The following is a 13,626-nucleotide window of genomic DNA, read 5'->3' on the forward strand; positions in this document are numbered from 1 at the left end:
TGTAGAATCTGTACTGCTATCACTGATCAATTAGCAGTTCGTTATTGTCAGGAATGCGTAGGTCATGATGACACTGGTAACTGTAGACAGTCTAAGAACAAACGATATTGGGTTTGTAGACATTGTATACATGTATTCATATGATACATGTACATTTATATTTGCTGAATGTATAAAATAATCAGGACAATTCTGAGGTTATTATTGAGAAAGGGGCTGATAGGATACCAAAAGCTTTTTAAATTGTGTAAGCTAGCCCACTTCGCACTATCGACAAGACAAAATTATCTTTTTAGGAGCCTTACGACTTATCTATACTCCATAATTAGCGCATATTGAGCCATGCAGTAAGCTCTGTGTACAGACGAATAGTCACATTGGTCTGCCGGGCCTAATACAGTTGATACAGGCTACATGTACGTTTGTTATGCATGCTGTCTAGTGAGAAAAGTACAGGAAGGGGCGATTTTCCAGGGAATTTATTGTCCAAGGTTGACAGAATGAACAACCTGCAGAAAATTTTCTCTTACGAGAGAGTCCTACTTAAAAATTTAGCTGCCAGACATGCCTGCAAATCATAATTCTGAACACTATGGAACAGTGACTCACTTTATAGATACATGTACTTGTATTTAAAGGTGTTTATTAAAGAGGATACTATCTCTTCGCAAGTTCTTATTGTATGTAATTGCTGTACACTTGAGTGTTCCACTCCTCTAATTGGTCTTGATAAAAGCCAGCACATGATAAAGAACAACAAAATGTGAGGGACAGCTGTCTTTACATTGTCTTGGAAATTTATTGGAAAGAACATAATGATCGAGTTAATGCTTGATGTTAACATGGATATATTTTGTATTGTTTTGGATTTTAACTCTATCGATGTAGATTATTTTGATTGTCTATAGAATATACATGCAGTGCATCATGAATTGCTATCACATTTTATGATTTTAAAAAGTGCCCTTTTTTGGTCAGATCTCTTGCAAAGGCTACAAATAAACAATTTGATGAAGCCTGTGGATCATGTAAGTACATATTTTATTGCTTTCTGAAGCTAGATTTCATTCATTTTATTTCATTCGTTTGCACATGTAGATGAAAGGTGGAGGCTGAGAGCAATTCAGATATCATGTATATATATGTGATAGATATAAAGCATTCTTGGCTATTACAGTAATATACGGTGTATATCTGTAAAACCACTGCTTCTTTGTACAATGCACTTGTTTCTAAAACAACAAAGGCTATCCTGCAACCAAGGTCTGAAGAATCATCTGAAATCATTAAAATTATGTTTAAATCTGCAAAAGATTATTGATGGATTCATACAGGAAGGTGGAGTTATTGTTAGGATGAAGGAATTTATACAGACCCTGTTCATATGCTAGGTCTTACAGACCTGCTTATCTTTTCTACTCAAAATTGTGACCTTTCACATAGGTGCTCTGAAATTTGCCCAGTGGGAATCACGCTGGGATGTGATTTGATCAGAGGCTAGGGTTTGGATTGAAATTGGATCTAGGTTAGGGTTAGGTTTAGGTTTAGAGGTAGGTTTTTAATCTGGTTTTAGGTTACCTTTAGGTTAGTTTAAGGGTTGGGTTGCGATCAAGGATATTGAAGTTAAAAGAATACAGGTGGTTAGTGAAGGATATACAGTGTATACCACAGAGCAAATGTCACCGGATTGTGTGTTAAAAATCTTCTCACTGCCTAATACAAGGATTTTGTACAATCATGTAGATACTGGTACCAACCCAACCATAACATCAGTATAACCACATTCTGTTTATTTATACTGTACCTATGTGTAATAAATCAAACTGGCATGGTCATGTACAAGTATGAACAGGGACAAGGTTACGGATTTATAGATGATAATTGAATCGACGATAAATTCATATGTCAGCTCCTAACAGATTGAGGAATAGAATCAGACAGCTGGGTGTGTTTGTTTGCTTCCTTAGTTTGGTGCCATATTGAAAGACTACTTTATTTTGGAAGTGTAGGACTGTATCTGATTGTGAGTTCTATTTTATTAATTATGTCTGTAGAATTAAGTAGTTAACTACTTGGTATCGTTCAAAGATTCTTATATTGTAAAATATATTATTTTGTACATTTTTCTGGATATATATATATATATATATGAATGTTTTTTTTTTTGCTATTAAATATTTGTGTTAAAGTATGGTGTTAGGTGTAATACATTGAGTATGGTTCACTATATGCAGTTTATTGATTACATTTTTTATGTTTGTAAAATATGAATATTCAAGGTACAGTAGAGTAATGCATATTGTATTCATTATTGTAGATTTGAATGGAAGTCTGTACTATTGGAGTTTATACAAATTGTATTTTGCATGACAGTTTATGTACCAGCAACTTGTGCCTGGTATGAAATTAATATCATGAAAAGCTCTTACTTTCTAATGACATTGAATACATTATCCTTGACAGTCCCAAGTCACTGACTCATGCAATATTGTTATACTCTAGTGCAAGTAATAGAATTAATTTCTATGTTTTGTATTATTCTTTTTCATGCTTGTATTTGATATTTCTAATTTTCAATGTTGTAATGATGAGAACTGGTTATCAAAAATGCATTATAGTAATGATTACAATTTAGTGGCATTTGGAATAATAAGATTAATTACATTATAAAGATGATGTAAAATATGTTCCTTTGATAACATAGTTAAAATGTAACCTGATGATTATATTTAATTGTGAATATGGTACATGAATAGGATTATTCACACTCATATCGTATATTTGGTTAGATTACATGTAAGTTTATTCTGAACTCTTTAAAAAAAAATGATTCTTTCCTTTCTAAACACTGATCAGTCTTCAAACTTTCAGGGATTAATTTTCTTACATTCTTAACAAAATTAATGAACAAATGTTTTAATGTACTTTTATTACTCTGCCAATATGTTTTTAAAAAGTACCTTCAATGATAATGTTACCAAAATGTGGATTTTAATTCAATTTGATTCATTAATGTCATGAAATACAAAGATATAATATATGTTAGAATTGTGCCTAGGAAAACGCATTAAAAAGCCAATGGCTTGCAAAATAAAGAGATTCCACTTACAATCATGATAATGAAATTGTCACCCTAGTGTACTGTACATGTTCTGAGCCTACCTTTTTTCCCTCCCCTAACTCTCTACTTTACCACCTCTCTCTCTCTCTCTCTCTCTCTCGCGTCTCTCATTCACAGGGTCGATGGTGAACAGTAAGGTGTCTGCAAAGATTCAGCAGCTACTCAACACACTGAAGAGACCCAAGAGAAAACCACTCCAAGAATTCTTCCAAGATGAAGAAGAAGAACTAGAAGGTAATACAAAATTTTGTCTTTATTTCTTTTCTTTCTTTTTTTTCTTTTTTTGCTGTTGTACTAACATACCTTAAGTAGGCTTTACTCTGTTTTATGTAATAGTAGGGGCCTGTAAAACACTGTTGAACAGGGAAATCTAATCTGGTACAAGTATACATGGGAGAAATTGACCAGTGAAAGTCTGTGGAAAGCCAATACAAGATAAGAGAGTGCAAAAATTTTAAAAGTTGCAATTGATCTATACAAAATTGGGAACTGCGATTTACCTTAGGATTATCTCCAGTCTTTCTGCACTAACTCAAATGAATCAAATGAATTACTTGTTTTCTTTAAAGAGAATAATTCTGTATACGTGTGCTTTATATGTAACATTGGACACATACATACCTCTCATTAAAATAGATAGTTTCCTTCATTGACAACATAGAAAATGATCATGAATTGGACAAACTTTTGAATTATGTTTTTGTTTTCTTCCTTCAGCTGCAAACGAGATGGACCCCAACGCCCCTCAACCAGAGGGTAACACCATCACCCCAGCCATTGGAGAGCAGCTGAATGTAAGTGGAACAGATGATTGTTTCTATGACATTGGAATTGATAGACGATGGCAATGATAGCTGTTATGTACTCTTACTTAAGGTACACAGATGAATACTCAAGACAGATAATAGCACATGTTTGATACTCATGGTATAAGATTCCAAAGCAAGTTTATTGCGCAAGGCGCATGCGCAGCTTTACAATCGTGGGTCATCGTATGACGTCATCCATATATAACAATGGCGATGATATGATCACAATGATGATTTCATGGTGATGATTTGATGATGATAATGAAAATGATGGTGCTGGTGGTGATGAGGATAATGATGACGGTGATGGTGATGATGATGATGAAGATAGTGATGATGATGATGATGGTGGTGGTACTGGTGTTGACAAAAAGTGGTTCATTTGATTGGTAGAGCTGATCAGAAAAAACATTCTGTTTACACAATCAGATTCACATGGCTGGAATTTCATCTAAAAAATATGACAAACTTTGACATACATCCATTTATACACATGCAATTTATTAAGTTGATCTTCAAACTATAATTAATTCTAGTTTAGGAATCACAAGTCATCAAAATATCACCATAGATATCAAAGGTTCTAGACAGTCAACACCAACCCTATAATTACTTCCACTCATCCGAAGCTATCACCTTGCATTATCCTCATCCTTGGTACAGGTTCCGACAGGCCTGCCCAGGAATTTGGAGTCAGCGGTCCAGAGATATGGGACTGCAACCCCCAAGGTTCCGGTCGTCTCATCACTAGATGCCAACGGCAAAGTACATTTCCAGCTGACTTACGGTAAGCCACATGTAAATCAATCAACTAATCTGTTTTTGTTATGAATTAAAATGAACTGCATGTACATCTGATGTATATGTGAAGAGACATATCGGTTATATCTTTTTTGCGAAAAAATATGACATGTTTATATAACTCAGAAACTACAAACTACTATTGAAATTGTTACAAAACGAAGTTATACATGTTCATCATGATTATGTAAATACATCCAATCATATGTAATCATCACATTATAAAATGAAGTTCGCATTTGTGCATTTGATCAGTGTAGAATCTGGAGTAAGTATATAATATACCTTCCAACATTCTTCTTAAATAACCCCTTAAGCTTTTGATAGATTCATAAGTTCTTGAAAAAGAGATACCATAATACCTTTCTATTATATCAGTAACTAATTCAGACAATTCAGAAAAATAATGAATGTAACTTTATTAAGCTGCCTCAGAACTCATGAAATTGATGAAATGAAATTTCTGATTAGATTCACCATCTATTTATTTTTTAACATCCCAGAAGGCCGATGTTAATAATGTGTAATCAATTGAATGTTGTTTTTTTCCCCAACAGGAAAATTACTAAGCCGAGCCAACAAAATTGCTTATTTCTTGCTGAATAAAATTGGTGGAAAGGAACCCATACTGAAACCAGGAGACAGAGTAAGTCCAACCACATTTCTTCTTTCTTTCAGAGAGGGTTTGAAGGTTTATATGATGATTTACCAATATATGTTTTCATGTTTCTTTGGATAACACGTTAATATTCATGTACCTGTAATACCAATATTCAAACACCATAACATTGGTGTCCAGAGTATTAGATAATGAGTATTGGCAGATTTTTTTGACAAAAAGGCAGAAATTACTTCTAGTATAAGTAAAATGGCCTGGAGTATATACATGTATATATGTTTGAAGTTACCTTTTGGCTAATATTTGTTATCACTACCAATGTTGCAATGTATTCATAAATAATAATTTGTGTCCTTTTTTTGTGTGGTATTCTTTGTTCCAGGTGGCCCTTGTATACCCCAACTCTGACCCAGCAGCATACATGTGCGCCTTCTATGGCTGTCTCTTTGCAGGGATTGTACCAGTTGCAATAGATGTTCCAGTCACTAAGAAGGTAAGTTGACCTGTCTCTCTCTCTCCTTATCAGCTATCAGGAACATTTTAGTAAGACAACAAAATTGTCTATGTCACTCTAAGCTTCGAGAACCAAAAAGGTATTTTCAGTGTCTTTGATTGACTGTACATGTATCTCAGTGCTTCTTCTTTCAAATGAAGTTTTTGGTTATGTACTGTATAGCAGAATAGAATTACGTCAATGCTATGGGGAATAATGGTTGTATCACGGCAAGTATTTCAACCACATCATTAAAAAAAAAGATTAACAAGTGTTTCAACCACATGCTTACAGTACTGGTGTTAAATGAAACCTATCATTCTCTTGGTTTCTCTCTCTCTCTCTCTCTCTCTCTCTCTCTCTCTTTCTCTCTCATCTCATCTCATGCTCTTTTCTCTGGCTGTCTCTGTCTGTCTGCCCCTCCCTCACCCTCTCTCCTTCCATCTTTTCCCTCTCAGGATGCTGGTAGTCAACAGATTGGTTTCTTACTTGGAGGTTGTGGCATCTCCGTTGCCTTGACAACCAGTGCCTGTCTCAAGGAGCTACCAAAGACGCAATCCGGCGAGGTGTCAAGGTTCAAAGGTAAACATTTGTTTTTATATGACCTTTAGAAAAAAGTCATTTATATGAACCTTTTCCTTTGAACGTTTGTGCTATTGAAGACTGCTGGACTACCAACTTTCTCATCAATGGAATCATCAATACCATAACAAATGGACTTTATATTTCTGAAAAACACATACAGTGAAAGGTACCAGAAATAGATTAAGGTACATTTGCTTCATAATCTGGTCCAAAGTTCCATACTAATCCTAGTTATATTTAAAGTATGAGAGCAGTAGCATGTCAAGAGCGATCGTTTTCATGGTGCATATTCAGCTTCTATGATTGTCTTTCTCATAGAAATAAAATGAATGAGAAAGCTCACAAATTACTCTTCACTTCATCAGAACTCATCCTCCTTTTTTCCATCATGCTGTTCATCAAATATATGACCACTAACCGTTCTTTTGTCTATTTACATGTATTTGTTTACAGGCTGGCCCAAGCTTGCATGGCATGTAACAGAGCATCTCTCAAAACCTCCCAAGGATTGGCAGATCCCACCCCGCCCAGCAGACGATATGGCTGCTTACATTGAGGTAAGAAATGGTCTGTCTAGACCTCATCTTCTCTTTGACTAGTGAAAGTGCTATTGATACAGTGGAGCAGGGGGGGGGGGGGGAGGGGGGTGTTCTGTACTCATCAAAGGTGCTGTTGAAGCACTGGCTCTTGATCGCAAGGATTATTGAATCTGTCCCCTAGACAAGTGTCCTTTACAAGCAAGCTGTTCACATTAGTCATAAGAACTTGTTCTTTGCTTTGAAAAAATAAAATTCATTACACGTTTTTTCCGGTTGGTCATCTTGACAAAACCCTCATCTGGTTTTTAATGGCCATCCTAAGTCCCATTATACCGATTGGAAAACTTGTACTGTATTATACTGAATACTTTATTTGCTGTAATTGAAATGAATGAATTGAATTGAAATTGAATTGAATTGAACTAAATTGAATTGATTTGAGTTGAAGAATGGCATTAAGAAAATAATAAATTGCCTTACACAAGATATGGCATGATTCATGCTTATTTCTCTATTTGCTTTGCAGTACACAACTGACAACGAGGGCAGTGTAATGGGCGTGACCATCCCGAGGCGGTCGATGGTATACCACTGTCGGACGCTGACGGTAGCTTGTAACTACGGAGAAGGAGAGACCATGGTCAACGTTCTGGACTTCAAGAGGGACGTGGGACTATGGCATAGCGTGCAAGCCGTGAGTAACTCCTGTTTATTCTTAAATTACTATAATAATGATAATAATAAAAACGGTGCTTATAAAGCACTTACCACCGAAGTCTCTAAGCGCTTTAACAAACAAAATACAATGATAAACAATTACATATTAAACAAAACAAAACAAAAAGAAAATGCAAATAAACCTATAAATTACAATACATATGCAATTATACATCAATGTGAACAGAGTAAGTTAATCATCAAAAGCAATTTCAAATAGATGTGTCTTCAGACAAGTTTTGAATTGGTTAACAGTCTGACAGTTTTTGACATTTAAAGGTAGTTTGTCAACACTGCATATTGACCAGCTATCTGTAAAGACCACATATTTTGTTTGAAAAACAGCATTTCTCATTAGATATGATAAACCACTTCTCTCGCTTCACTGAGCAGTCCGGGCATTAAAGCGTACCTGCCAACCATTCACAGTGAAAATTAGGAATATAGTGAATTTTGTATACTTTGTAAATAGAATATTTCAGACAAAGAGAGGAATCTAGGGTTCAAAACAATAGCTTGAAGGCCAACAAAAAATCAGACTCATTCCTCCAAAATAAGAATGTTTGGCAGCTATGTTTAAATCATTTTCTACTGACATAACTTTATTGTTCTGCTTCCCTTGGATCGTCTCATTAATACATATTTCACTGTAAACACCCTTCCTGAAAGGCAGGTACTATCTAAAAGATGCCATACCATATATTTTTGGAATGAATGAATGATAATTTATGTCGTATGCTGTTGCTTTTGTGTTATTTTGCAGAGTATCTTCAATGGGATGCAAGTCTATTTTGTTCCCTACTCACTCATGAAAGTCAATCCAGCATCATGGATGCACATCGTCACCAAGTACAAAGGTAAGCAATAAAAATTGAAATTGTTTTCTCTTTCCAGTCTTTATGCCATGTTCCAAAAAGAAATCTCATACAATAGATCAGGATCAAAATCACCTCTTCAAAGCTAATGTCAACTGAGATTTTCCACTTCATGTGTTCAAATGTTCCACCCCTCTGTATGCAAAATATTCCTTTTTACATTATTTCACGTGCCCTTGTACTCTTTTTGATACATGCTTCAGTCTTTCCATGCCTATTATGACTTCTAAAAGCCCCTGCCTCATACTAGCTTTCAAAAGCAGCATCAATGAGAAAAATACGAAGAACATTATAATTGGGATAACCCTTGAAATCATGATTTATATTTTCCATTTCTGTTTTTCCTTTACAGCCACCCTTGCCATTGTGAAGTCGAGAGACATGCACTGGGGTCTGATGGCCCAGAAAGAACACAAAGGAATCAACCTTAGCACGCTCAGGATGCTTCTAGTTGCTGACGGAGCTAACCCATGTAAGTCATACGTCCTTTAAAAAGTGTCATGAACATTTCGCTTTCCATTCAACTGGTTTGAACACTAGACTGGAGATGTGAAGTTGTGCGACAGAGCCCTGGTCCAATACAAAGTGACCTTTTCGATTTTGCCACTCCATACCCAGGAGACAAATATCCTTTCAAAAGTGTTAATGAGCATTTCACTTGCAGAACAGTGGTTTAAAATGGAGACTCCATACACAGGAGACAAATAGACACCTGGTAGGATGACAAAGCACATACTGATTGCCATGTGTCCTCACTATAACTATTTCATAGGAATACTCCCTGTTGAATGGAGATTGTGTACACATTATATGCATGAAAGAATTATCTGACTTAAGGTAATAATACATGCATCTATGAGGTGCTTAGAGACATTATTACATATCAAACACTGTATAAATCCTGATTTATTTTTATGATTATTTATTTTGTCTCCTTCTTTCTAGGGTCCCTGTCATCGTGCGATGCGTTCCTGAGTACTTTCCAGAGCAAAGGTCTCAAACCTGAAGTGCTATGTCCGTGTGCATGTGCTGCAGAAGCCCTCACTGTCTCAATACGAAGGTAATTCACAACTCAAGCTGTTTGGAAAGGAAAATGAGAACTTAAGAGTTATGCAAAGAACAAATAGAAGCTGCTTAGAGCCAGAAGGGTGTTAACTCTTTGCTCAAGAATATGGGTTAACACCCTTCTGGCTCTCAACAGATGATAGTTAGACAATTACTCTGTTAGCTCTGTTCGAGGTTATATTCCAGTGTTGTGTTGTTGAACGAAACTCTTTATTTTCCCCCATTTACCATTTCTTTTAATTCAAAGGAATTGTGAACACTATAAAATTACAATAAATCTTCCATCTTTTTCAAAATTTCAACCTGAATCTATTTACCGGTCCTTTCCATATTCCATATGTATTTTGTATTATTATTTGTATTTTTTTTTACATCTCAATACTTTTGGCTAATAGCTCCTATATTTAAACAGAGCATTTAACCCCAGAGAAGTACCCATACAGTGTATGATCTAATTCATAACACTACGATACATTCGAACATCCCAAATCAAACCATGAAGAGGAGTTTCATGATGAGGCTAGTTTGTCAGCCTATGTAGTTTGTCAGCAAAGGAAATAATTAATGCGAAGCCTTGGCGATGAAGTTTGTTCTATGAGAACAGGCAGATGATTTAATGTGGTACCTCTTTCACACTCAGTGGGTAGTTTTGTATAGAGGCATTCATCATAACAATTCTTTGCCAGTTCCCTCTGCGATTATTGATGCTACATTAGGCAGTAGGTGTCAAACAAACCATCATCATCTTTGTGTTTTCATTTGTTTGTCAACAGTTCTAAATTTTGGTAAGCGATTTGACCTTTGGCCTTGTCTAAGTGTTTTGTTTGTTGTCGTAACAATGAAAGCCGTGCATCTTTTATGGGAATGCAGAAATTATGTCCAAGGCCTGTTCAAGCGTGTGATTCTTTGTGAAACCCGTTTATTCTTTTAAAATAGCTTATTGTCATCTCATGCTCATCAGGGCTTTAGGCCAACAGATACCCCTTAATAAATATTCAAGAAAGGCATGATTTTACCCCTTTAAAATCCTGTTCTTTATTTATATTTCTTATCATATTGAGGTATCAGTGTAGGCATGGAGTGATGACCTTTGCTGTATGAATTATTTTTCCCAATGAAAATGTGTGTAGTACAGAAGGAGAAGAAAATAAAAGTCGTTCTGCTATTCCAAAATCCAAAGACATGTCAGTGTGCATGCTAAAAAGGCCAAGCTAACATTATCGGTTCCTTTTATCCTCTACATTATACCATAAACATGTATATTGTTGAACATAAGTTGACATACAACATTACACCTGATTTTGGTGCAAGTTAGATAAGACAACATTTAATGTGACACCTCTGGAGCATAGTCATATCTCAGACAAAGGGACAAAGATATTGGACTTACTTTATGAATTTAGAATTGAATTTGCAGTGTATTTAGAATGGAATCGAATTTTACAACAATTTATTGACAGAAAAAAGATAGAATTAACACTAGTACATGTAAATTATAAATGATTATACCATTTTAGCACATAAATACTAGTATAAACACACACACATGAATGTATATACACATGAGTTTTGGGGTCAAACTGATGCAGCACTGCACCCTACTATACTGCTTTGTGTGTGTACATGTAGGTGGAAGGGTGGGTGTGGTTTGAATGTGTTCTCTCACGTTGGGTGATTTATGATTTGATCATGGCATTATGTAAATGAGCACAGACTAACCAACAATAGAACCTCACAGTGTGTCAACATTTTCATCTGAAACTGCATATACCGGTAGGACAGAAATGGCATAGCATGAAATTTTGTTCCAAAAGATATAATTTAATTTCAATTGATGGTTTATGAACTATGCACCTTAACCCCCTCCCCAACCCCCAATCCATTTCCTCTATCCAAAATATCTGTTATATATAAATGAAAGGTAAAGAAAAAGATAATTATGACTCGTTTTCTAAATATGCATTAGTCTTATACAATATGTTAAGTACAACAACTTTATTTTTAATCTGAAACTTAACATTTCTCCAAGTCATGTTCTTTCCAGGTAAGGGGCACTTTATTCATGCGATAATAATTTTAGGGAAATTAAAAACAAAGATCAATTCAAGTCTTCTGATATTCTGACCATTTTTTTTTTTTTTTAATTTTTGGATGGGGGTCTTTTGCCTCAATCGTTGTTTATGTTACTGTCCCTTGATTGTCTCTTCCAATCTTCCACTCCTACATTTACTATATCATTTTAATGCATTCTCTATCGTGATGGTAACAGGCCGGGTAAGACTGGGATGACAGCATCAGGACGAGGGGTGTTATCCATGGCTGGTCTCTCCTATGGTGTGGTCAGGGTAGATACAGACGACAAGCTCACATCATTAACGCTGCAGGATGTAGGAGTGGTCATGCCAGGAGGTGAGTGCCAAATAAATTGCTTTAAAAGCATCATTTAACAATGTTAAATCTGAGATGCAGGGCCCTATGTGTTATCAGAGTCTGTGATACATACAACATACAAAATTGTGATTAAAAGTGATCATGAAGTGTCTCAAAAATTAAAAATCTTTGAGTGACCGGTTTTACCATACTCATTTCCCCAATAGACTGTAGTGTTATAAAAATCGTATATATGTTATGTCCTCCTCATGATGAATGTACTACATACATGCAACCCTAATGCTATATTTTTGACATAATGAAGCCCAGAGCAATTACTGTTTGTAAGTATCTGGACACCCATCATCATCATCATCTGTCATTCATGCAAAATGTTCATCCTTTTTTCCTCCCCTGCTACCATTACCTACAGCTGCCATGGTAGTTGTGAAGATAGAAGGTCCACCTATACTATGCAAGACAGATGAGATAGGAGAACTCTGCGTCTCATCAGAATCAGTCGGAGGATCGTTCTGGGGTCTGAAGGGCAAGACTAATGGTACATTCAATGTAAGTGACTCCTTTCTTTTATTGTTCATTTGATATTAAAACAATGTTGAACACTGTGTGTACATAAAATGTGATACTTGGTATTCAAAGATGATATTCAGTTATGGTAATGTGAAAGGTAATTGAAATGTAATTTTAAATATGGTGTCACATTGTTCTACCAAATGATACTTGTCCCAGATATTTCATTATTCTGTCCATGATTTTCCAAGAATATAAAGTTACAATATATATGAATGGGACAACCAATCAAGGTCATAGCCCAAATATATTTTCAACAAAACTAAAACCTCACATAGGATTAGGTATCAACTCTTAAGACATTAGTCTGTAATGATTAAAAAGAGATTATACTTTTTTAATATGATGGGTATTTTTTGCATCCTGAATGTAAGAAACTTTTACTGAATCATTTATGAATTGTTAGTTGAATTTGTATATTTCTTTTTTTTTCTTCTTCATGAATGTCAGGTGACAGCGTTGACAGACTTTGAGCAGCCAATCAGTGATCAGCACTTTGTGAGGACGGGACTGCTTGGTTTCCTTGGACCTGTAAGTCTCAAAATAATTTGAATTTCCTAACTTTTCGTCTCTAATGCATATGGTATCCCACTTCTTTCTCCATCTTATCTGTTGTTTGCTGGACAGTCTATTTGAAATCTCATATTCTTTCATATTTTTTACTTTATTCATGCCTGTATGTCTGCCCCTCTTCCTTTTCATCTCATAAACCTATATCATGAGATACATTTTCTGTGGTTAATGTCTGCCTATTATTTTTTGTCTGTGAGTCTCTTTCTCTGTCCTTCCATCTGTTTGTCTCTATGTCTGTCATTTGTGATTGGTATGAATTCTATTAATTTTAGTGGTACTTTACCAGGAGTATTATTCTGGAAACTCAAAGCATGTTTGTAAGTTAAAAGTAAAGTTGAAGTTAAGTTGAACCTAAAAACTGGATTTGGGAACGACTTAAAGATTGCCTCAGAGATGGTTGAAAGTAGAGAAGCATGGGAACATGCTTTTATTTGAAGATAAATAAGCATCTGCCATTTTGAAGCTCCA

At 35.3% G+C, this 13,626-nt stretch overlaps 1 protein-coding gene across 7 annotated transcripts in view; it reads left to right on the plus strand.

Annotated features, from left to right (window-relative positions):
* Positions 1–13,626, plus strand: part of LOC755114 (disco-interacting protein 2 homolog C) — a 56,657-nt gene that overhangs the window by 26,516 nt on the left and 16,515 nt on the right. For 6 of the 7 annotated variants that reach the window (XM_030973765.1, XM_030973764.1, XM_030973763.1 and 3 more), the window contains 15 exons: positions 3,239–3,355; positions 3,839–3,915; positions 4,594–4,717; positions 5,289–5,377; positions 5,733–5,843; positions 6,302–6,425; positions 6,882–6,985; positions 7,494–7,661; positions 8,448–8,541; positions 8,912–9,031; positions 9,505–9,619; positions 10,398–10,409; positions 11,894–12,033; positions 12,428–12,564; positions 13,036–13,116. In XM_030973765.1, the coding sequence (XP_030829625.1) occupies positions 3,239–3,355; positions 3,839–3,915; positions 4,594–4,717; positions 5,289–5,377; positions 5,733–5,843; positions 6,302–6,425; positions 6,882–6,985; positions 7,494–7,661; positions 8,448–8,541; positions 8,912–9,031; positions 9,505–9,619; positions 10,398–10,409; positions 11,894–12,033; positions 12,428–12,564; positions 13,036–13,116 (1,613 nt within the window). The remainder of the gene's footprint in view (positions 1–3,238; positions 3,356–3,838; positions 3,916–4,593; positions 4,718–5,288; positions 5,378–5,732; positions 5,844–6,301; positions 6,426–6,881; positions 6,986–7,493; positions 7,662–8,447; positions 8,542–8,911; positions 9,032–9,504; positions 9,620–10,397; positions 10,410–11,893; positions 12,034–12,427; positions 12,565–13,035; positions 13,117–13,626) is intronic. The other variant, XM_030973766.1, reaches the window with a different exon arrangement.

Source organism: Strongylocentrotus purpuratus, unplaced genomic scaffold, assembly GCF_000002235.5.
Source record: "Strongylocentrotus purpuratus isolate Spur 01 unplaced genomic scaffold, Spur_5.0 spur5_scaffold_7, whole genome shotgun sequence".
Taxonomy (NCBI): Eukaryota; Metazoa; Echinodermata; class Echinoidea; order Camarodonta; family Strongylocentrotidae; genus Strongylocentrotus; species Strongylocentrotus purpuratus.